This window comes from Battus philenor, unplaced genomic scaffold (genome assembly GCF_028537555.1).
Source record: "Battus philenor isolate CCGP_79_NKW_IND1 unplaced genomic scaffold, ilBatPhil1.0.hap1 SCAF_28, whole genome shotgun sequence".
NCBI lineage: Eukaryota > Metazoa > Arthropoda > Insecta > Lepidoptera > Papilionidae > Battus > Battus philenor.
Genome location: NW_027181691.1, coordinates 2,428,616 through 2,455,077, shown reverse-complemented (window position 1 = coordinate 2,455,077; position 26,462 = coordinate 2,428,616). Strand labels below are relative to the sequence as shown.

Here is a 26,462-nt window from a genome sequence, read left to right as displayed (position 1 = left end):
TAAATGGTAAAATGTTGGCAGTTGTATTTACAATACTTTAGACAATATTTGTTAATGTGAACCACAATTTTTATACACAATTTTCTTGAAAGATGAATCGATGAAATCGATTAAAACTGCCTTGCAACATCGATTATACAGCAAGCTAAAAATTATTTGTAAAACAAACTTTAATCGTATTTTACTACACACAATATATACCAATGAATACAATATTATATATTTTTTATATAATATAGCATATAACAATTATCGAACCGCTAAAATTGAGGATATATTACGTTAGGGATTCCCAAAGTGAATTATATCGGAATCGAGGCCCAATACCAAGGGGCTTACATATACGAAAATCAATTTTGGGCACATACTTACAGGGTCTAAAAATCGACCAAAAATAATAAACATAAATATTTTTTTACAGTCGACTTTCTGTGTTACTTGTTATAAGAATGGCTAATATTTTATTATAAAGGCATTTGTTAGAACAAGATATTTTACCTATATAATATTTTGTACTTGCTTTTAAAGGTATAATATCTTGTACTAACTAGTCTTTATCATAAATATATACGGTTGCTTATAGGAGTAAAATTATTAAAAAGCCTAAAGTTTTTCTGCGGGAATTGGTTATACATTACATCTACAACCTTTACACCTTCTTTCAATCAATAAGCAATATAACTCTGAAATATGATACATTTTTTGACAGGATCATCACTTGTTTGTATGAAATCTACAGGCACAGATAGTAAACAATAATTGATTTTAATATGCAGTAATCTGAATTTTAGTTACACTTTTACTTGCTATTTTATGACAACAAACAATCTACAGATTTGCCGCTGAGAATCTTTTACACCTATATCTAAAAACAACAAATAGGGTAAATACTAGATAAAGAGTTTGAAAGTGATTTGGCTATGACTGTTTAATTTTCGAGATTTTTTGACCAAAATAATTTGGGAATCCCTGTATAACGCGAATGGCAACATCACATGCACAATAAATCACATTTCAACCAACGCTAAACATGTATACACAATTTAAAATTTACCACTAATATTCATGTAGCGTATATATATTTCTACTTAATTTTTTGAAAGTATATTTTTTTAAAAATTAGGCTTGAAGCATGATTAAAACTTTATGCCCGCATATTATGCATATCATAATTAAAAAATCTAAAAAAAAACATTATAAACAGTTATTTGCGTATACACTGTTACGAAAATAATTGCGATAAAAAAAGCATTTTTAATAACAATTATGACCACATAATCGATTCTTAACCTAATGACCAGTGATCGAAACAGTTCGAACGATGTACGTGAAATGTCAAACGTATATGTAACATAGACATTCCTTCGTTATTCCTGTATATGTAATTATAATTTCTGAAACTCGACTGGTGATGACTATTTCTGTTCTTAATCGAATCAATTAACTTTAATGAATTCACCAAAGTGTCAACTATATATCATTTATAAAAGATTAATATTGTCTGCTATTCTTAATTTTATCTTCACTAGAAGAAAATATTTAAAATATAAGCTTAACGAAATTACTTTTAATTTTCGATATAAATTAAATATATTAATGTGATTATATTTACTTCGCGGGATTAAAGACTTTTATTTATATTAAATTATGTTAATCTATTATAATACTTAATTTAAAAAAAAAACAAGTAATGATTCTATTTTAAATCAATATATGTGTATGTTACTACGGTTAATAAATAAACATAGTTTAAAAATATGATAAGAAGGCTTATCCATGTTTACCTATTTCGATCACTGGCGATGACATATGTGTATTCCGCTACAGATTAAATACTGTTCTCGTTATTCAGTAAAAACGGGCCGGATATGTTGGTATCACCGAATTTTGATTTGTTTTACTGGAAAATTAATTACGATTTATTATAATATTATATTATTATTACATTAATATACAATGCAATATTTGTGTAACCTGAATAGAAAAGAAAACATTATCTGTATTTGAAATATTAGACAATAATAAATGTCATTGTTTTTCGAATGCAGATAAAAAAATAATAACAATTATTTTGCAAAAGGTCATAATACCACAGACATTAATTTTAAAATTAATAAAAATTGTTTCAATTTTATATTAATTACTGAAGATATAAAATTTGTTATTGTAATTTTTTTTGAAATATTGATAAAAGTGTTTTAATTTAACCATTAGAACTCACCTTTATCTTGGGCCGTACGGATAAAGTTAGTTTCTGAATTAGTTTCGTAGATGAATCTGTAATAAAATGAAATACTGTTAATTTGATTCATCAATAACTCTAGGTGGCACTATAGATATATTCCATACAAGACAAAGCTAGAAAATTGAATTTGGGCCTCTTTTACACCGTCCTGCTGAACTAATTATAATGAGCTATAGTGTATATTGTGACTTTCGTTCCTCCATATAGTAGCATAGATCGATTTACTCCGTCTTTTAGCAATAGACAAAAAACAACACCCCAAAATAAACAAAAAACTTAAAACAAATAAGATTTTTCGATAAAAGCTTATATAAGTAATATAAGCCTTTATAGATATAAAATTAAAAAAAAACATCAGTATAAGGTTTCTTTCGTTAAGTGTTAAACTCGTTTAGAGCTATTTCATCACCAAAACAATTCACAAGAATGAACAGATAGCTACAACCACTAAGATGTTCTTTCTTGAAATGATCTAAGCGACGACCACCCAATCTTGTAATATAATAGATCGGTCCAAACCGAGGCTCTGTCCCTTCAAGGTTCCAAAATCTAAAGAGCTGAACCGATTTTCCGATATCTATTGGTTGAATCTGTGGAGAGAAATCATTGGGATCTGGTGGGAAAGTGAAGCCTTTGGTGAGTAGTTGGACTGACCTGTGATAGAGCTAAGCGCTTGTATCCGCGTCCTCGGCGCCAACAGCAAAAGGTAGACAGGCAGCGCGGTGAGGATCATGAGACAGCCCACGCCTGTCTCCGCGGGCGACGCCACCGCTGGGACCGCGACAACGAGCACCGTGCAGATAATGTATATAACTGCAAATTTGTACCGCATTAGAACCCGCTCCTTTACCGCGAACAGCATGAGCGGACTGTGATAGGATCCGGATCCCTCTTCGGCTCGCCTGTGGTCCACGCTGCCGTTTCAACCCGCAAGCACACTCCAGCAACACACCCCGTCAAAGCTCTACCTTAAGCTCTAAGAGTCTTAACAACGTGCGAGCGTCCCTGTGCAACTGGTAGGCGTCCCACCAGCTTTTAGTTCCTAGTTTTTAAATCTAGTTCACGGCCCCTTCGGCTCCGTGAACTCAATACCGATGAAACTATAAAAGCCTTAGGGCTAACAGCATTAACATGAAGATGTTTCTGAAGAGAAACAATACACCGCATTAGAAGTAATATTGCACTAGTCCACACGCAAAAAATTCGTATAGATATGTTGCAAATGCAGTAAAAATTATTTTATTACTATATATACAGTATTAAGATGAGACAGCGAAACGATATATAAAGCGTAGGACGTGCACCTATAAGCTGAACAGCTGACCTGATAAAGGACCTTGCAAAACGCTGGATGGTGTTTTCAATTTTGTTTATTGGAAATCTATACATAAAGCCATGTTTAGCAGTCGATGTCCTGCAGCTGAAATGATAATGATGACTCTATTAAGTATATATCCTGAGAGCTTTTATTATATCCATCCTTTAAAGGATACGTACTGTCCCTAAGTATGCTATCGAATCTGAAAAAATAAAAACAAAATTCCACCCGCACGAGAGTTTGGGGAAGCATTCAATAAATGCTTATTTTGAAACAAATAATGCAAAGAAAGGATTTTACGTATTACACTCATAAAAGACAGCGGGCTTCGCGAAGTAAACGGAGAACGCAATTACTTCAGACGGTGATAATAGATGGCGCTGGTAGTAGATTACCTCGCGCTATCGTTTGGCATGGGTCAGTCAGCACCAGGGTTAATTAGCTAGAAGAGTCAAGGAAGAACTATATAAGATTACAATTAATATTTGTAACTTACCAGGGAAGAACAGGTTGACTTTAATGGGCCGCTCGAGGTCCGGTCTGGTGTACCGAAGTACGGGCAAGCAGAGCACGGCCGCGCCGATACTTAGCTAAAAGGTTTTTATAAATATTATTAATATTATAATTGAAATTTATTGTTATATAATCTGTACTGAAAGCAAATTTATAGGAGGCTTGTTGAAGGTAACAATTGTTTAGAGGTCGTGTAGGAAGTTCTGTGATTGACATTTTTAATCGTCCCCGGGTAAAAAAAAAGCTGTCATATTTCATCCTGGTAGTATATGTAACTGTGGGAACAAACTACACTCAACATTTCCTTTTTTAAGTTTTGACTTGTACACGATTTGTCTTTCAATGTAATTTTTTTTATTTTGCCGCCGCTATTGGGAGCCTCTCGTACCCCCTATCTGGTGTGGGACAGAGACTTTTGTTTTCATTTATTTAATTTTTCACAATTTTTTTTTTTCATTTATTTTCGTTTTCTTCATTTATGCATCCCATGTTCTTTCAAAAAGAGCTTCAAGCTAAATGATATTAATAAAAATGTAAATAGAAAATAAGTAATAAATAATATAATATATAAAGCAAAATAAATGTAAAACAAAAGTATGTAAATAACAGAAATAAAACAAATAAAATACGAGAGTATAATGAGAGAGGAATGAAAGGTCATAGAGCGAAAGAGAATGAAAGAAGAAATGTGGAATGAACTAATTGGATGTTAATAGGATCTGGATTCCACCGGTTTGGAATGCTCAATGTAGCAACCGAAGCGGTTGATCCTGGTGGACGAGCTTAGATAGGACTTTTCCTTTCGGCAGTCTTGTCGACCAAATAAATAGATTGCTGCTGTGATCTTAAGGTTGTAGGGAGCAGACCACGGGTGGTAAACACAGCGTAAGACTTGCTGGGCGGATGTTTGGCGTGAGGAGATGACCTCTTGTAAGTCTGAAAGGCGTTGACAGAGGTCAGACCTTGCTTGGAAGCGAAGCCGTCAATTCGCCGTTAAGGCGATTCTCCTGATGCTCGGGAAAGTGGTGTTTTCCAACTACAAATGATACCTTCGGAGTCAGGGGTGTTTAAGGAGGGGATCATAAACCTTTCAGACGATTTATCGTCGTGGTCTCGAACCATAGTAATAGCATTGTGTGCTATTGTACATCATAAATATTGTGAATAGTGCACATCTTAAATAAGCTGGCACATCAGAATTTTTAATTATTATAATATTGTTTAAATGTATCTACTCCAGTCTTGCTTTTTTAAATAAATAAATATTACTACGAATGTTTTAATAGTAGCGTGAACTAGACCCTTGGACGGGTTATCCAAAATAGCACAGGTGTATTATCAGCGCAGAAGACTATCACCAAGTGAGTTTTCATCATCATGGTTATCTAGTCAGCAGATAGACGGCCACTTTAAGGCAACTTTCTGCAACTTTAACTACTTCGTTAGTCCACATAGTGAGGGATATGTCCTCGTCGCGTCTACTGGTTCGTGGTCACCACTCTACATTTTGTCTCCGATGAGTAGTTCTTCAAGCTACTTGGGTGATTTTAGTTCTTATGTAGATCTACACCTTTCTCTTTCCTCTTTTCTTTCAACTAACCTACTAAGATCAAAGTGATCCGTGGTATTATAGCAGATATGTCGGTGACAAAGGTTCTTCTGCGGATTTAACTTCTCATTTCTGATTTGAAGTCCCGAAGAGATGTTATTGGGTAAAAATACCATGTAAAACTGAGCAAATATTCCCAAAGGATAAAAAGTATACATAAAATCTAGAATATTCTTCCAGCTAAACCAAAAAAGACTTGATTAATAAACATAGTAAATGAAACATACCCAAGTAGCGAAGCCAACGTAGTTGATGAGGGCGTAGATGTCGGAGACGGTCAGGTATAGAAGGGAGAGCAGGGCTACAGCCAGCACAGCGTGAGCAGGCGTGGCACGGGCTGATACCATTGTCAGAGCGCTGGGCATCTGACCCTGAGCTGCGCCCGCGTAGAACAGTCTGTGCACATGAAATATACATTTACATATATACATTTACATAAACATTTTTTTATGGTCCCCGCTGTTCCCCTATCTCGTGTGGGACAGGGACTTTTTATTTCTAGTAATTTATTCATATTTTTTATTATTATCATTCTTCTCTTTCATGTATAATCTTAGCTGCCGTACTGTTTCTTTCATTCTACAATTTTCCCAGTCTTTCTCTTTTATTCCATTAGCCATACATCCATCCTCAACCACTAGATTCTAGGTTTTCTTACTATAATGTTATTTTGCAACATTACATTTATTGTTCAAATATTTAACACGTATTTTCTTTATAATTATCATCTTATATTATACTGTTTATTGCACTGTTTTTGGTACTACTATATTTCTTTTATTTCTATATTTTAGTGTTTGTTTTATTTTTACCTATTGCATTTATCACCACCTTCCTGCAGTAGCACATTTACGTTTACTTAAACATAACTATCACCAATTTTCGAAATTTAAAAATAGCTCAAAGAACATTTCTAAAATGTCTATACAACCTACTTACAACGCATATTTTTTAATTGTCTGTTTGTATGAATTTACCATTAAACAAAAATTTGCGAAAAGATTCACCTACTTCGGCAAATTGGCGCCCTGTTAAAATTTGTAATTTTAAACAGTGTACGGAAATAGAAGCAAATACGTAAATCAGTAATGTACTTATAGAAATTATTACTGACTCGCTTTACATGCATGCAATTATTTAACCCATTTCCCTCACACTGTGTATTATTTTAATAGAATTGCCACAGCTTATAAACAAGTTTCTAGACCATGGGCAGTACTGTCCTCTGCGTACCACAATATCACACTGCGATCGACAACACGTCTGCCAATCGTGGCGATTATGGTATATCCCTCCATAGATATGTTTGCGAGAGATGTATGCTGTTATAGCGTTCCGTGTGGAACAATCACGCGGTTTAGTTTACACAATAGCCTTTTATTTAAGTTAGGATAGGAAACCTATATCTATTCCCCGGTGTTCTGTACTCCTAAAACTATATTACCAAATAAATAATATCAAGAATTTTTAGATCACTATTAGAGCTGATAAGTGCTTGGTACAAACCTGGAGGAAGTTAGAAGTACTCCGTTGACAGCTCCAAATGTAGATGCAGCCACAAACAGGGGTATGCAAAGCGCGAACCAGCCGAAAAGCCTTTCTGCGAAGGTGACCGCCACCGCCGCTGATCCCAGTACCTGGAGATAGTCCACCCGGTTTACAAAGCGTCTTATCGCATTATCATCTTAGCAAAAGGTCATCAGCTACTGGTCATTGGTCTCTCCATGGATTTTCAATCCAACCAGTTCGAAGTGGTCTACACCCAGCGTCTTCCGAGGACTTTAAAAAAAGACGTCTGTCTCTTGCGGATGAAAGCCTACACTGCAAATACTATCATGAAACTTTTACCAGCAATTATTGTTAACGAAGATGCCGCTACTATTTAATTTGATTTACAAGCAGTAGTAGACCAGCGGTTAGAGGACTGAGAATTGCGATCGTAGGTTACATGTTCAATTATTGAGATACAATCTCATATAATTTACACTTTGTGAATTAATTACTGAGGATTGTCACTGCTTACAAACAAGTTTCCAGAATATCATAGTGCTTCACTAGGTAGACAGATGACATATTAAGGGTTGCAAGAAATCACTGGTTGTGGAAACCGCAAGATCGAACATCGTGGCGATTATCAGCGGTAAATAATAAGTAGAAGAAGAATGATTATTTACCCGAAACCTTCGTTTTGAAATTCTAACCTTTTAAATTTTTACATTCCTTAGCTATCAACTTTTGTTTTTTTATTATTTTTTTTAAATAATAATTAATGTAATAGACATGTGGCCGCATGAGCTATACACCTTTGTCCAAAATTTCAAAAAGTGAATACATACAAGTCCAGTTAATTGAGTTATGAAAAAAAAAGATTTAAATAATTTTCTTTCATGCAATAAAGATTATGATTCTGTATTTTTTTAAACTTTTAAACATCAATTTTTGAGTTACCTGTTTAAGAATGCTACCGAAACCGCTATACCGTGCCTTACAAGGCTTCGCGAGTAAAAAAAAATCCAAGTGCTCCGTCGTGAGCGTTGATTGACTGATAGAGCAGAGCTGTCGATATTATCCCCCGTCTCGCCGCTTACATACCTAAGGCGCGGTATAGCTGTTTCGGTAGCTCTGTAGTTGTCTATATAGAAAATTGTTTCACAACCTGATTATTTTTAGAAGCTATAAGCGATTTGAAATACACGATAGTTTGATTATATTTTTTTCTCGGACTGAATGGAATATTAGGGGACTTTCCCTTATAAATGACGGCTATGATGTTCAGTCCTGAGGAATCGAATCTTAAAGATATAGGTATTCTTTGATCTGCTTACCTCGGTGGGTGATAACGTGGTGTAGAAGGCGATGTTGGTGAATGTGTACACGATGGTGACCAAGGTACAGGAGATGGCGATCGCACGCGGCAGGTTCTTTACGGGATCCTTCAACTCCTCGATTATGAAGTTCAGATAATTCCTATGGAATGATGATGAACACAGATTTAGATATTTTTTCTATTATATTTTTATTATTATGTTTCACGAATATACAGAGAAGATTGCTGAGAGGTCCGAAACTCGTCTTGGTCAGTTACTACAGTTTTGCTTATAACTTTAAACCTAGTTCAAAAAGCGTTGGCGTACATATTTAAACAGTTTTTACGAATGATTTGATAAGCACTAAATTATTCTATCAATGTTTTCTAAAAACCTTAAGCGTACAAAATTTTATAACAAAAAAAAATTTGGGATTGTTGTTTTCCTTTTTAGATGATTTGTGTGTTTGTCTGTATGGAGAAAAATCTGGAAATTTCATATATTAGACACACACAAATGACCTCTGTAACTGTTCACATATTTACGAGGATTGACTTTTTGTTTTCAATTAATTTCTCTTGAAACGTAATGTCATAGATCCGATTTTTCTATATAAATTAGTAAACGGTATCATTGACAGGCCTGATGAACAGCTGGCTGAATAACAGTGTCACTTTCGACTTGTTTAAACGAAATAGATATTTTTAATATTTAAATATCTCAAAAAAGAAAGTAATAATTACTTCAATATATAACATTTGTTTTTTAATCACAGTGTAACTTATTCTCGACTTTACTCTTCATGCATATGGTGTGTCCACTTCCAGAAAGTGGTAAACATGGTTTATTATTTATATATACTTTATTTATGGTTTATAGCATACGTAATGGACCAGTTCATTTAAAAAAGGTAGTTTGCATTGTTGACTGATTAAAATGAAAATATTTATGAAAAATCTTGGGTCTCTGATTCTTTTTTGAGAAACACAATCTCCTTATAAATTATGTGTTTTTTGGCCTCCATTTTTGAGGACCTCTGGTTCACCCCTATCTTAACAATTTTTGAACTTGATTTTATACAATGAAGCAAATATATAAAGTACACTAGCAGCTTCTAAGGTTAACTAATATTTCTTATAAATATAATTACACTTACCATCCGTTGTACGCGAAAAGTCCCGAGTAGAAAGAGAGAGCTATAGAAGTGACGTCACTAGTGGTTCCTTCAAATGTGAAGTGTTCGACTTTACCTGAAAGTAAATGAAAAGGAATGTACATCTCGTTTTTACTTCATGTTATTTCATGAATCCTGAAAATGATTACCAATTTATCATATATACTGGAACGAGATATCTTTGATTTTTATTAGGATATATATTCCACAGATATTAGCGCCCGTGCATTTGTTTTTAAACGGTTTTATTTAGTTCGACCCGTACGGAAATTATTTTTTTGGGTCTAAATTAGAAATTGAAATTTAAGCACCTTTCCGTTGTCAGATTGATCTGAAATTTGGTACACACATTTAATTTAGATGACAATACAATATATTAAAAACAATAACATTATAAATGTAAGATGGCCGCCGATACAAAATGGCGGATTAAATATTTTTCTTTAACCCCCTCAATATGGGTATCAAATGAAAGGGCTACACTAGTAAAACACGATGATTATGTCAAAATTTAAAATTCAATATGGACGCCGTTCCAATATGGCGGACTAGGTACATATTTTTCCACAACCACCACACTATGGGTATCAAAAAACCGTTTAACTTAAAAGTTTTTTAAATGTATTTATTACAATTACGTTTGATATTTACGATTTTTTTGATCACATTTTTACATGTTACAGTGTCAGTCTCAAACTATTTATTAACTTAAATCGCACACTATCTAAAACAAAAATTGGAGAATCATATGTGTCTTGTTTGTTTTTAACGACTCCATAACAATGTTCAGTTTTTTGAATTATGTTTCGTGCGACCGCTTCCTCGTCCCTACTCCATCCTTGCCATCATCAGATTGTGCGCCAGTGTCTGTGCGATGGTTGTCGTATTCACATCGATGAACCTTGCGATCGCATCTTGAGTCTCGTCCATGTGACGTGATATCGCTATCACCGCATGATGAACACTGTTATACAGCCCGAGGGTGTCTGTTGTACGAACAACGATCATCTCGCTCTTTAGTCACTGAGCCTCGTGGCTGATGACCATTGAACTTGCCTCTGTACCTTGGCAGTAATGGTTTCGGGATATATCACTTCTGGTCCCATGGTCAACCACGCAGTGGCTCCATGATCCATGTTGCTAGATTCTTTAACGAAGTATAATCAGTTATGGGGTTTCGTAGACAAACGAAAATAACCGAAATAGCCCAGCGAATTGGAATTGAAATAGCAGTGATGACGTCACACAAGCCACACTGTTGGGGCTTGGGGTTATTCTGGAGTGGAAAACACGGACCTACAAGCCCAGCGCTGGACATCAGATGTACAAATGACTTTGTTAAAGTCGCTGAAAGACCTTGGATACCGCTTTCAAGTGGTACTATTGAGAATCTATTGAGAAAGTGTATGCTTTACAGCTAAAATAATAATAATGTTGATGAATCTATGAAATATATATTAATTTTTATTAGCTCAGCATCTAACTGGAAGCAATCAGTATATCGGCGTGAGTGAGCGTTTAAATCAGTGCATTGAATCAACATACGAAAGTGTAATTGACAAAAGAAATACATTTTGTTTTAGAGGTCAATACAATTACGTCCCCTATTTCTGTGTCACGAATAATGGTCGCAAATTTAGTGTATGAATTATTACTGGTATCATAACTGTGTAGGTATTTTTAAACAGTCTATTTCTGGCATGAATTCTTAGACAAAGAAGGTTAATAGATCTAATTTAGATACTATTAATTTGAGATTGTCCGTCAAAAATTTCGCTGTTTTAATGGCCGAACTTTAGGCAGCATTTTGTTTGTATTTTTATTTCCGCCGCCTCTTATGTAAAATTAATTCATAATCTGTATACATTTAAGAGATATTTATAGTATACGGCGATAAATATTGCACGTCGACCTTTGGAAAGAGACAATCGGCTAGTTTCGGCTTCGTAGAGCGTTATCTCAATCGCACAAAATACAAACAGTCCGGTATCTATTAGGAGCTGTTACAACAATTATCATTTGCTTCTTTTGATAATTATTTTAATTCTTTATATAAAATACACCAATTTTCTATAAGTGTGTAATAAAACCTGAGCCCTTTGAGAGTACAGATACTGAGAATTAGAATTTCTTTTTATTTTTATTACAATGTCTCATTTTAACGAAACGTATAATGGTGTTTATTATGTACAGTTGTAATTTTCCTAAATAATTAAATACGTAAATATAATGTGAACATGTTTTTTACCCCAACCTAAAGCCACCACTTATAGCAAAATTGGTGTATTTTATACAAAGGATAAAAATTATTATCAAAAGAAGATACTTGTTTTACAGCTCCTAATATATACCGGACTGTTTGTATTTCGTGCGACAGAGATAACGCTCTACGAAGCCGAAATTAGCCGATTGTCTCTTTCCAAAGGTCGACGTGCAATATTTATCGCCGAGTACTGTACCTATGTACTGACTTATCACTACATCTCTAGAACCATAAGGTTTATAGACCTGAGTTTAAGTAGGAGAAGGCTTTTATAAAGTTAACGTGATTGTTTTTAGGCTGTGTATGTTCAAAAGGTAGATGTATAGCTCATTTGTCAGCAAATAACTTTAAACTTTTTACAGCTATTTCCAATCACACTGCATGAAGTGAATCACTTTGAAATATGTTACATTAATTTATTTTTTCTATTTTAATAATGGCCAATAATTTATGACAGTACAAAGTCTGCATGGACAGATTTGAAACAATAATTATTTATTGTAATTATCATTACAGTCTATAGAATCTTACTGCAAGAGACAGGCCTCTAATAAAGATATCTATGGGAGATATACCATAATAGCTACACCTGGCGGGTTGGGCGATCGCAGTGTGGTATTGCAGTACACAGAGGATGTTACTCTCCGTCCTCTGGAGACTTTTCTGTGAGCAGTTGCAATCCTATATAATTAATATATAAAGTGTGATTAAGAAAAAGAAAGATTATATTCCTAGAATCAACCCAGGGAACTACAATCGCATGTCTCAGTTTTACACTCGTGTGCTACCACAGCTCAAACTGCTAATTATTTATAGTATGTAATAATAAAAATTTAGAAAACTGACTGTTTTTCTTACTACATCATTACGTTATATATATATATATATATATATACATATATATATATATATATATATATATATATATATATATATATATATATTTACATATATGTGTGTATATACATATATATACATAAGTGCGTATGCGTGTGCGTGTGTGTGTGTGTGTGGAATAAAGACGGGGCAGAAACTGGGAACTGGCCATGGCCTTTCACCAGAAGTGACATGCAAACCTTATCAACTATCAAAGTGAATAGCATCATTGTATGAGATTATTGCAATAGTTTATGATCGTTATCTTAAGATATATATATATATATATATATATTGTAACCATTGATTTTGACTATATGCCTTACATATTAAATGACCGCAAATGAATTACACATTTAACCATTTATAAAAATAATATATCACTCTGTATGTAATGAGTAAATCGTTTCTATATTTCTCGTTTCTCTAACCAAACCGTTTTGGAATAAATTTTATTTATATATTTAAATAAAACGAAAATTAGAAATAGGATTATATAGTTCGAATTGATGTAAACATGTACATTCATTGAACTATTACGTTAATTAAAAAAAAATCAAATGAGATATGCTTTCAAATAGAACGTATTGCAAGAAGTTTGATTTCTCGTTAACTTCGGAAGACTTCGGTATATTTCGTTGGACGGTCTTATGCAATAAGCTACTGTCGGCGCATCAGTCGACGGGGCATTCCTCGGGACGTAATAATGCAACCAGAGCGCACCGGATTGCGGCAATCATCTAATAAGATGATATGGCGATGTTCCATGCCGCTGAGGATGTACGAATTGAATTTATTTTCACCGCCTCGATGACAGCAACCTCTTAACAATAACATCCACTTTTATACCATTGTATATTCTCCAGTTGTATTTTTTTTTATAAATGCAATAAAATATATTTAAAATACTAATACATAAATATGGCTTTACATTTTTAATCGATTATGTACTAATTTACATATATATGCGTTTACTCTAAGAAATAGTAAGACAGTGTTCCGCACTGCATGTGCGGAAGTGCCTAAATATGGCCAAACACAGAGTCAACTTTGCCACAAATCGGTGTAACATAATTCCTGAAGATGCCCCGTGGAAGAGTGAAACACGTGTTGAGTTTTGACGGTGGCAGTTGTGTAATTCGCATTGTTTGCCACATGCGCATTTATCAGCGCACTGGCGGGCGGTGCACTTTGTTGCACGACTACCACTGCATGTGCGGAAGTGGCTAAATATTGGTCCTTTTCTTACTTAGGATGGACTTCCGCAAGCTAACGTCTGATTCCTTTAAATATCCAGGACTTGTGGGGGTCTATGTCCTATATTCCTTTAAATATACAGCAATATAGGACATAGACCCCCACCACTATTTCTAATAGGACCAGGTTGAAGCGACATTCGGCATCTTCAGAGGTCACAAATTCCCTACGTGCCCATGTACGTGCCAATGCTTCATAGTGTCCACACCAGAATCTTAGATCCTCATCAGATATCATGAAAATTGTACCAGGTTCAAATCGCATCAGATCATGTAACAAAAGAATATTGTTAACGAAGAAGGTTTTATATAAATAAATAGCATGTGGCTAAATCGTAATCGTAATTCTAAATAAAAGGTTGTCAAATATCTCCCTTCCGCCTTTTTGTCTTTTGAATTTCGCGGCTATGTACAAAGCGCTACAGCTCGTATCTGGCAATACTATACATAATTTGAAAGGTCTTGACATAACCTACAAAACGACGCTATGCATGATTAGTTTGGATATTGCGTTCAACAGTTATAGACGTGTAAACATGGAGTTCACTAACGCCGAAATTCGCGCTATTTTAAAGTTTTCCTTCGTTAAAGGCAAATCCGCTAGAGAAACGTTCCGTGAGATTAATGGTGTTTTGGGGGATGGTACTCTATTACTTCGAACCGCGGAGGAATGGTTTCGACGATTCAGAGCCGGCGAAAACGACACCATAAATAAGCCAGCCGGCGGAAGACCTGTGACGACAAATACCGATCAAATCATGGACTACATCGAGTTAGACCGGCATGTGGCATCTCGTGACATCGCCCAGGAGATGGGAGTTAGTCACCAAACCATTTTAAACTATCTGCAGAAGGCTGGATACAAAAAAAGCTTGATGTTTGGGTGCCGCATGATTTGACGCAAAAAAACCTTCCGGACTGAATCAACGCCTGCGATATGCTGCTGAAACGGAACGAACTCGACCCATTCTTGAAGCGGATGGTGACTGGCGACGAAAAATGGATCACATACGACAATATCAAGTAAAAACAGTTGTGGTCGAAGGCCGGTGAATCGTCTCAAACAGTGGCTAAGCCGGGATTGACAGCAAGGAAGGTTTTGCTGTGTGTTTGGTGGGATTGGAAGGGAATCATCCACTATGAGCTGCTCCCATATGGCCAGACGCTTAATTCTACCATCTACTGCGAACAACTGGACCGCTTGAAGCAGGCGATCGACCAGAAGCATCCAGAATTGGCCAACAGGAAGGGTGTAGTGTTCCACCAGGACAACCCCAGACCACACACTTCGTTGATGACTCGTCAGAAGCTACGGGAGCTCGGATGGGAGGTTTTATCACATCCACCATATAGCCCGGACATAGCGCCAAGTGATTACCACCTGTTCCTGTCCATGGCGAACGCCCTTGGTGGTGTAAAGTTGAACTCAAAAGAGGTTTGTGAAAAGTGGCTGTCCGAGTTCTTCGCAAATAAGGAGGGGGGCTTCTACGAGGGAGGTATTATGAAGTTGCCGTCTAGATGGAAACAGATTATCGAACAAAACGGTGCATATTTGAACTAAATCCGATCACTATTTATTCAATTTAGTTATTTTTACACGTGTTTCCATATTTACATTCATTCGAAAATACAGCTTGTTAATATAGTTTACAAATAAATACATTCACTTCAAGAAACGGGACAGATAAATAAATTAAAAAAATGTTTAAAAATGCGGACGTGGAATTATACAAGTAATACCGGGTCAGATAGAACAGGGAACTGCACTTTTATGTGCCTGCAGACCTTCGCCTCTGTTACAGCTACCGGTGTTGTCATGTGAAATAATATGCTGTCGATTATATGTAATAAATACGATAATTGGATTATGTATATATATATATATATATATATATATATATATATATATATATATATATATATATATATATATATATATATATATACACAGATAATCTAAGCTGCTATTAAAACCATTAATATTAATAAACTGATAATAAAACATTACAAAGAGAACACCTTCAATGTCCGAGATGGATTTCAAATAAAGTAATTTTCTCAAGTTAAACTGCATGCATATAAATAAACTGAAATTGGGTCGAGTTCGTTATCTTTTGTATATACTTAATGCATATATATTGACACAGTAAGACTATTTATGTCGGCACTCGAGCTGGTAGACGCAGCGTGTCTAGGTCCCCCACTAAGGGAACCGAAGCCATGGGTCAGGTATGGGGAAATGCTTGATGTGGACAGCGCAGGACCGGTAATCGTGACGGTCTTTGGGGGAGGCCTAGGCCTTGCAGAGGGCCTTCATCAGCTGGAAAAAAAGAGCAGTGGTATCTCATTCCCACGTAGATATTTTTGAGAGAGGCTTTTGCCTTGGAGAGGGAATCCATGTCCTGAAACGACGTAAGAGCAAGAGGTATAAAAATGAAATTGCTCTATAACCTACTGCAGGATTTGGGCCTGCCAATAGTGAACACCAGCATCTGGAACGTGACGATTCCATTACCTTGTTAAGCATATGAATTTTCGCTTTAAAAATGGTAACGAATGAGGAGCACGTTCCAAAGGATATTTAGTTGTATAGCGAAGAAGTGAGTAATATAAGGATTAAGTAGGAGAATGCTAAAGGAGCGTAGTATTTTATCATGTGCAGTTACGTTATGGAATTGAGATAATGGGTAGAAATGAGAAGTAGCAGAATAAAGAGATCATGATTGTAGATCGCACAAACAACCTACCAGATGTCCAAAATATAACAGGATGCGAAATAGTTAAAAGTTGCTAATTACCAGATGCTAAGTTTTAAACTCACAAAGATCTAGAAAGACTGCTGAATAACCAGAAACACAAAGGCTCGACTCACGAGAAGGCTTTTCTTTCCAGTCTTTTTACAAATCTGTGACCTGGACGTCATAGAAAGATCAAGACATATTCCTTGCATTCTTTGCCAACAATGTCAACCATGCAAAATTTTTTTGCTTATTGTAATCTTGTATGTATATTGCGTCACCAATTCATTATATTGTTAACTGTCGTTCACATCCTAGGTTTTATTACATTCCTATCGATACAACAGCCTACAAGGTTCATAAAAAATAGGATTTTAGAATGTGTATAGTATTTTAAAGACCTAGGAAATGATAATAAAATTTAAAGTTAGATAACTAGAAGAAATAGTAGAAAAATACCAAAGATATAATAAAAAAACTATACTTGTGATATAAAGAAGTAACATACTGTAAAATTTTAGAAGCGGAAGCGACGGAAGGAAGGCGGTGTATAAGGAGACAATTAATCCAGAATAATGTGAGATACTGTGACACAAATTGATGACGAATGAATGACATTGTGAAGAATGTAGAGAAAGAAAAAAATTAAAATGAGTCTACCATATCCCCCACAAGATAGGGTTAGACGAGAGGACCCCATAAACAGGGACCATAGCAATAAAGAGGGGGGGGGGGGTTATTGAGGGCTGTAGCCTTCTTCTATGGTATGGATGCACAGATCGCGGCCCGCCGGTCGAATACTGGTGGCCCGCCGGCAGCAAAAATAATAGGTTGTCAAATATCTCCCTTCCGCTTTTTTGCTCTTTATTCAATGCTTTATAAAAAGTGTTACAGTGATCGGATTTAGTTCAAATATGCGCCGTTTTGTTCGATAATCTGTTTCCATCTAGACGGCAACTTCATAATACCTCCCTCGTAGAAGCCCCCCTCCTTATTTGCGAAGAACTTGGACAGCCACTTTTCACAAACCTCTTTTGAGTTCAACTTTACACCACCAGGAACAGGTTTACGGAACAGGTGGTAATCACTTGGCGCTATGTCCGGGCTATATGGTGGATGTGATAAAACCTCCCATCCGAGCTCCCGTAGCTTCTGACGAGTCATCAACGAAGTGTGTGGTCTGGCGTTGTCCTGGTGGAACACTACACCCTTCCTGTTGGCCAATTCTGGACGCTTCTGGTCGATCGCCTGCTTCAAGCGGTCCAGTTGTTCGCAGTAGATGGTAGAATTAAGCGTCTGGCCATATGGGAGCAGCTCATAGTGGATGATTCCCTTCCAATCCCACCAAACACACAGCAAAACCTTCCTGACCGTCAATCCCGGCTTGGCCACTGTTTGGGACGATTCACCGGTCTTCGACCATGACCATTTTCGCTTGATATTGTCGTATGTGATCCATTTTTCGTCGCCAGTCACCATCCGCTTCAAGAATGGGTCGAGTTCGTTCCGTTTCAGCAGCATACCGTAGGCGTTGATTCGGTCCAGAAGGTTTTTTTGCGTCAAATCATGCGGCACCCTAACATCAAGCTTTTTTTGTATCCAGCCTTCTGCAGATGGTTTAAAATGGTTTGATGACTAACTCCCATCTCCTGGGCGATGTCACGAGATGCCACATGCCGGTCTAACTCGATGTAGTCCATGATTTGATCGGTATTTGTCGTCACAGGTCTTCCGCCGGCTGGCTTATCCATGGTGTCGTTTTTGCATCGAAACCATTCCTCCGCGGTTCGAAGTGATAGAGTACCATCCCCCAAAACACCATTAATCTCACGGAACGTTTCTCTAGCGGATTTGTCTCTAACGAAGGAAAACTTTAAAATAGCGCGAATTTCGGCGTTAGTGAACTCTATGTTCACACGTCTATAACTGTTGAACGCAATATCCAAACTAATCGTGCGAGCGTCGTTTTGTAGGTTATGTCAAGACCTTTCAAATTATGTATAGTATTGCTAGATACGAGCTCTGTAGCGCTTTGTACATAGCCGCGAAATTCAAAAGACAAAAAGGCGCAAGGGAGATATTTGACAACCTATTAATACTCTCGTACATTCGAACAATATTGAATTCTATTCTTTTTCAATTTAAAAAAAATCATTATCAATTCTTTATTGTCTTAAATTACCTATACTTCTGGCGGCCGGCCCGCCATCAGTTCATGATTTGCCCGAGTGGCCCCTAGTCTTAATAAGTCTGTGCAACCATGCTCTACGGATTGTCTTGGTTCACAAAGAGAAATGATAAAATGTTGAATGCGTGCTGACACAATCATATTTTTAATTTGAAATAAAAACTTTCATAATTTAAAAATTTTCCAGCGTTGATTTCTAATAACCGGTTGTCGCCTGCCTGATATGCGAACTTAATGTGCATCCTCTTAATCTTTCTTGCAGAAGAAATTTCATCAAATTTTAATTTTAGGTTGACTATAAATATATACATTTTTAATTTTACTATGTCCAAAACATTTAGGCGACATAAACAAAACCAAGATTTACCTATTTTATAGTATAGATTTAATTATAATGATAAAGCACATACTATATATATATATATATATATATATATATATATATATAGATAAAAGGTTAATCATATTTTAAGTTCTTAACGTGTTTATATGTCACATTCCGTGAAATCTAACATTGTGGCTTCTTTACAATATAAAAGTAGAATTTAATGTTTCTTCTTTGATAAAATATACATTGTATATTTTATTCCCTACCAAAAACAATCTAAATATATTATGGAACACGATTAGACAATAAAAACATGTTTATTAATAATCACGAATCTAAATAGTTCTTACATTGTACTATCATTGACATTATTTGTATTTTATTTTAAATTCACAATAGAATTGTATAACAAGTTTATAATTTATAATACATTGTAACATGTGTGAAATATTTCTGATTTTTAAATTAAATTAAATATTTGTAGTAGCTTTAACCTAAATTAATTTTTATTTACAAACATTTTTTTCCGTTTTTCTACTTAAATTTTTTAAACGGAATTGTTACTTGCGCCGTTCAGTGACAAAAACCAACTAGCTGCTCCCTTCAATTAAATTTCTTATTATTTTATTTCTTTTTAACCTTGTTCAACACCTAACACAGATAATAAAAAAAACTTTAGTGTAATTTCTAAAATTTTATAAACACATGTTTATAAAACACAACTTCATTCAGTTTGTGCTGCCGTCATTTTTAAAACACTTATACGTTTAAAATTTTACATGCATTAAATAACTTATGTTATATACTCGTAATAACAAATAGAACAATGATGAGTATATTCGGCAAATATCCCATTAACAAAAACCCAACGGGACCTGAATAAATATACACATCAAAAATTAAAAAAAAAGTTAAACATACGTATTTATTTTTATAAATAACTAAATTATGTTCCCCATGGCCCCTTGAGCGACTTGATATTAATAAAAGTCAGTACGTTAATAATTGCAATTTTTTTTAAAAAAAAAACTTTTTTTTTATTGGAAAAAGGTCAAAGGCATCCAATTATTGGGGCCGGAGTAATTTGAGTTCCTTATACTTCTATTACGCAGTCAATGGACCGGAAGAGTCTGACAGTGGGGTAATTGAAGATGTAAATTGAATCACGTCTATTGCCGAAGCAACCGCTTCCTCAGACATCTGCGTCAGACGTTCCGTTAACGTGGTTTTTCTGTTTAAGAAGGCAAAGGAAATTTTCCATTCAGCCAATAATTTTTTTTTTCAGTTTTATTTTCATTGTAATAATTTTTATAATGGAACCTCAGACGAACCGTTGTAATAACACACGTGACTTGATGACGATATATATGTATATACCATCATCATAATTTCAGAGGTTACGACAACCATTACTGGACATAACCTTTATAGATTTCCCTTAGGACAGATATAAAGCGGTCTGCATTTAGCGTCTTCCCACGTAACCCAACTTCGCCTTGGAGGTCTTGGTTTTCAAAGAAAGATTCCAAAGAGCCTAACCAAAGCACGATCCGATTCTTTAGTCAAACTTAGTAAATTATGTGATTATTTTTACTTTTCTTGACTTTTATTGACTTCCACTGCTGCATATATGATTTCTAATAGGACCGGTCCGAAGTGCCTTCGATGTTGTAGCGAAATAATCACAGTTGTCAAAATACTTTCGCTTATCTGTCAATGCATCGGTCTACGCATGCGCGAAGTCTAAAGACGCGCGCATGCGTAGACCCGCGAAGTTTGTAGGCGGTTGTCAAAACCGCGTCTCAAGCTGAGAAATATTATGAAATATAATAATGGCTAACGGCGTCAACTGACATGTGTTGTTTGTGAATTTGTATTAAATCTTTAGTGCTGTTATGGTATATTGAATTAAAGACTATCTTATATCAAATTTGAATCAATGTTTAATATTTCCAAATGAGTGATGTAATTTTTATGTCAAAATTATTTTATTCGCATAACAAATGATATATTACGGCGTTGGTGTATCTGAAGTTGTAGGCGGATGGCTTTTAAAATAAACTGTGTCTATCTTTCATCGAAGCCTTTTAACTTTTGTGCTCCAGCTCGCTAGGTGTTGTCTCTAACATTGCTTACCTATCCTGTTAAACTCCACCACAGTATTAACAAAGTAGTCTGTACATCTAGCGAATGTTCTGCGCTGTGCTAGCTGCTTTACCGTCTTCACTTCCTTGCCCTAAGACTTTAGTTACCATCTATTCTATATGGTTCGCCTACTGCCATTTCAACTGGTCGATTTGCTGGGCTAAGTGGTTCCTCTTGTTCATCTACTGATCTCCTTATCCCAAAATTCAAATGTAATTGCTGGATTTCTAGTTTTGGATTTTATAAATTTTATTAAATTTGCTATGTATTAATAAATTAAGCATATTTTTTACAATTCATTGATACTGGTAACAAAAAAAAGTGTGTTAAAATTTATATAATATATAATATGTGTTACCTCTACAGAGCTGATAGATGCCGGCTGCTATGATGATGAAAAGCGCCAGGAGCTTGGCGTAGGTGAACCAGTCCTGGACCCTGGTGGCGGCGCGTACGGACCAGCAGTTTACGAATGTCAGTAGCACTGTCAACGAAACAACACTTTTAAATATATAATTTATCAATTTTTCATTGAGATTTTTTCAGTTTGTTTTTTGTGCGTTTTTAAAACATTCAATATATATATGTATATATATATATATATATATAAATATAAGTTAATTATCATTTATGCACCAAAATTTATTTATTTATATAAATGTCAGGCGCACAGCGACATTTTACGAGCGAGAGTGACGCGTTGGAGTTTGGATGCACTGAATTTTTCGTTCGGAAACACACCATTGGAATTTTGTAATGCAAAGTTATTGTCTATTATCTACAGTATATCCAGAATAAAATGCAAAGTACTTTGATCTGTATTTAAAGAGGATATATTCCTAAATCAGAAAGGCAGCCTGGGCAGGTCTAATCTAAAATCTAAAACCTCCGCCACAGATATCTATGGTGGGATATACCATGATCGCCAGGTGGTGGCGGTAGGCGTGGTAGGCGGGTTGATGATTGCAGTATGAGATGTGAATTATATAAGACTGTATCCCGGAAATCGAACCCGCGACGTACGATCTCAAGTCGTAATCTTTACCGCTGGGGTACCACTGCTCGACCACCGATACAGGTAGGTCAAAGTAAATATAATTTAATGGAATCAGGCGTTATTTTGCGGAAGTCCATCCTAAGTAAGAAAAGGACCAATATTTAGCCACTTTCGCACATGCAGTGGTAGTCATGCAATCGCATCTTCAGGAGTTATGTTACACCGATTAGTGCCAAACACAGAGGTAAATATAAATATAAGACCAAAAGCCAATGTAAATATTAATTTATAACAGGTTGTCAAATATCTCCCTTCCGCTTTTTTGCTCTTTATTCAATGCTTTATAAAAAATGTTACAGTGATCGGATTTAGTTCAAATATGCGCCGTTTTGTTCGATAATCTGTTTCCATCTAGACGGCAAATTCATAATACCTCCCTCGTAGAAGCCCCCCTCCTTATTTGCGAAGAACTCGGACAGCCACTTTTCACAAACCTCTTTTGAGTTCAACTTTACACCACCAAGGGCGTTCGCCATGGACAGGAACAGGTGGTAATCACTTGGCGCTATGTCCGGGCTATATGGTGGATGTGATAAAACCTCCCATCCGAGCTCCCGTAGCTTCTGACGAGTCATCGACGAAGTGTGTGGTCTGGCGTTGTCCTGGTGGAACACTACACCCTTCCTGTTGGCCAATTCTGGACGCTTCTGGTCGATCGCCTGCTTCAAGCGGTCCAGTTGTTCGCAGTAGATGGTAGAATTAAGCGTCTGGCCATATGGGAGCAGCTCATAGTGGATGATTCCCTTCCAATCCCACCAAACACACAGCAAAACCTTCCTGGCCGTCAATCCCGGCTTGGCCACTGTTTGGGACGATTCACCGGCCTTCGACCACGACCGTTTTCGCTTGATATTGTCGTATGTAATCCATTTTTCGTCGCCAGTCACAATCCGCTTCAAGAATGGGTCGAGTTCGTTCCGTTTCAGCAGCATATCGCAGGCGTTGATTCGGTCCAGAAGGTTTTTTTGCGTCAAATCATGCGGCACCCAAACATCAAGCTTTTTTTGTATCCAGCCTTCTGCAGATGGTTTAAAATGGTTTGGTGACTAACTCCCATCTCCTGGGCGATGTCACGAGATGCCACATGCCGGTCTAACTCGATGTAGTCCATGATTTGATCGGTATTTGTCGTCACAGGTCTTCCGCCGGCTGGCTTATCCATGTTGTCGTTTTCGCCGGCTCTGAATCGTCGAAACCATTCCTCCGCGGTTCGAAGTGAGAGAGTACCATCCCCCAAAACACCATTAATCTCACGGAACGTTTCTCTAGCGGATTTGCCTTTAACGAAGGAAAACTTTAAAATAGCGCGAATTTCGGCGTTAGTGAACTCCATGTTTACACGTCTATAACTGTTGAACGCAATATCCAAACTAATCAAGCCTAGCGTCGTTTTGTAGGTTATGTCAAGACCTTTCAAATTATGTATAGTATTGCCAGATACGAGCTCTGTAGCGCTTTGTACATAGCCGCGAAAATCAAAAGACAAAAAGGCGGAAGGGAGATATTTGACAACCTATTATTATTAATCATATTTACCATTAACAAAATGATTTATACATTTTTATAATTACTCAATGAAAAAAAAATGTCAAAACCCAAAAAGGCACATTAAACAAAGTAATAAAACATTAATGAATGATAAAAATTTTGGGAAATTAATTAAAAAATCAATTACTGTCGATAAATAAAAATGTTTTTTTTAATACACCTATAAATTGTTATTTTTTATATATCTATGATCGGATGACACAGCGTGTGCAAATGTATTCATAAAATTGCTTCTAAAATTACGAAATTTAAATATGTGTATACGTACCCAATACCACAGGTTGTGGGTCTTATGAATTTTATTGAATTTCAGGCCGCAGCGCCATGTGATGGTTTGAATAGGTTAAGCAGATAAAATGTGTCACATTATCAAACATTACAATTAATTATATTAAACCTGACTTTATATAGAAGCTGAATAATCGATCGAAAACTTTTCTGACTGAAGGCTTTTGTGCAACGAATGTAGGCTTAGCTGCGTGGCTTTAATTCAGGAAATGACTAGAGTTTTGTAATATTTCAGATATGAAATTATCTAATGAATGTGGTCTTTCTAAGCTAAGAAACTGTGGCTGTTCCTTCTAGGGGTAATAAGTTGTATGAAAGGTCTGGTTTCGTAACTCATAACGCAGAGTGGATACATTTGTTCGTTCTATGGGTTAATATGATAGATAATTTATATTCACTTACGTATACAGCATGCGGCCAATAACCTAGTCGCGTCTTCAGGTGGGTCGCACTCGGGGAAGATGGGTTTCAGAACGTACACGCTGAACGTCAAAGCGACTATAGCCTATAAGGGAATATTCAAAGTGATTACTAAAAACTTTATTTATTTATTTACATTAGTCTTTTATTTTACACTTAAAATTTAAAGTGATCACTTGCATACGTAAAAGAATGAGACAGAAGAATCCAGTTTTATAGAAACTAGAATCAGATTGAACTCTACTATAACGGCATTTTGCAATTTAAAGTTACAAAGGAAGACACCGTGACCTAACAGCCCACAATGAAATCAGATAAGTTTTTTTTTAATTACATTTATAGTTATTACAGTAAGCTAGCATTTAATTTCCTGGTTGTATTGTCAATCATAGAAACTATAATAAGCTTTTTTTAAAAAAACTTAAAATAAAGTTTTTTTTTTAAATTGATTATATATCAAAGGTTTTAGACGGTAGTGTATTATAAAACCATAAATAGTTACCGAAATCAACTGATGTTAGGAAGCCTTAATAAAAGCATAGTTTTATTTTAATATGCTAATAATAAATATATCGATCAATTATTATATTCATTAATATTTATATCACATAGACAGCGGTGCAGCAATTCACAATTTGTACATTAATTATATATCAGTGCCTCTGTCCACAAACAACTTTCGAGAAGATGGGCAGCATATATATATATATATTATATATATATATATATATATGTATATATTTATGTGTGTGTGTGTGTTAGAAGTTAGGAAGTTAAAGACGGGGCAGAAAATGTTTGATACATTGATAACTAAGAAAGGAAAGAAAAGAAATCATAGAACACTCTTTGGGTTTCCGTGCCAATGGGAATGGAATTAAAAAATAGAAAGTGGCCATGTCCTTTCACCAGAAATGACATGCAAACCGTATCAACTATCAAAGTCAAAATAGCTTCATTGTATGAGATTATTGCAATAGTTTATAATCGTTATCTTAAGATTGACTTTACAATAGTTTGTAATGCGATACCTACTGAAGAAGAACTAACAAAAAAGTCAATATGGTTTGTATTTTTAAATGATACTTTCAATAATTATAATTCCTTATATTAGACCAATAATAAAAAAAAGAGTAATCTAGCACTATGTTTAGGTAAACTTCCTTTTTCATCTATATTCACATCATAAATATAAAAATTCACAATTAAGAAACACCTAATAACTGTATAATGCTATTCAAATAAAGACAAACCGTAATTTATTTAGACCTTAAAGCTTTCAATCCAATATACAGCTCCATGCGAAGCGATAGCGATAAAATCAAATTGTCAACAGTAATACGATTTTATTGTGCGAGCTTTATACATATGTGTAACGTTTAACAGATTTATTCGTTCATTTTGTCTCAATAAACGTGAAAATACGGATGTCTGTTTCATTGTTACAGCGTTCGTAATATGTAATATATATCAAGTTGGAAATTGACGTCAAACGTATATATTAATATGGACATACCCAAAAAATATAAATCTGGAAAATTCGTATCTGAAGATTCAGTCAAAATTGACTTGAAAGCTTGACAGATTCAAGGCGAATCTTTTAAGCAAAATTTTTTTGAATCACTTGGAAGTATTTTACCGAGAAACAAAGGTGTAATTGCAAATAACAGTAGTGAATCCAACCACCTGTCT

The 26,462-nt window shown here is 35.5% G+C and overlaps 1 protein-coding gene across 1 annotated transcript in view; it reads right to left on the bottom strand.

The window, feature by feature from the left end:
* Positions 1-1,613: 1,613 nt before the first annotated feature.
* LOC137925915 (large neutral amino acids transporter small subunit 1) overlaps positions 1,614-26,462 on the bottom strand; it is a 76,897-nt gene continuing 52,048 nt past the window's right edge. The window contains exons 4-13 of the mRNA XM_068769401.1: positions 24,756-24,858; positions 21,819-21,944; positions 9,649-9,742; positions 8,511-8,652; positions 7,192-7,322; positions 5,913-6,081; positions 4,060-4,153; positions 2,900-3,058; positions 2,222-2,277; positions 1,614-1,900 (exon numbers count right to left, since the gene is read on the bottom strand). Coding sequence (XP_068625502.1) covers positions 1,898-1,900; positions 2,222-2,277; positions 2,900-3,058; positions 4,060-4,153; positions 5,913-6,081; positions 7,192-7,322; positions 8,511-8,652; positions 9,649-9,742; positions 21,819-21,944; positions 24,756-24,858 — 1,077 coding nt within the window. The 3' untranslated portion in view covers positions 1,614-1,897. The remainder of the gene's footprint in view (positions 1,901-2,221; positions 2,278-2,899; positions 3,059-4,059; positions 4,154-5,912; positions 6,082-7,191; positions 7,323-8,510; positions 8,653-9,648; positions 9,743-21,818; positions 21,945-24,755; positions 24,859-26,462) is intronic.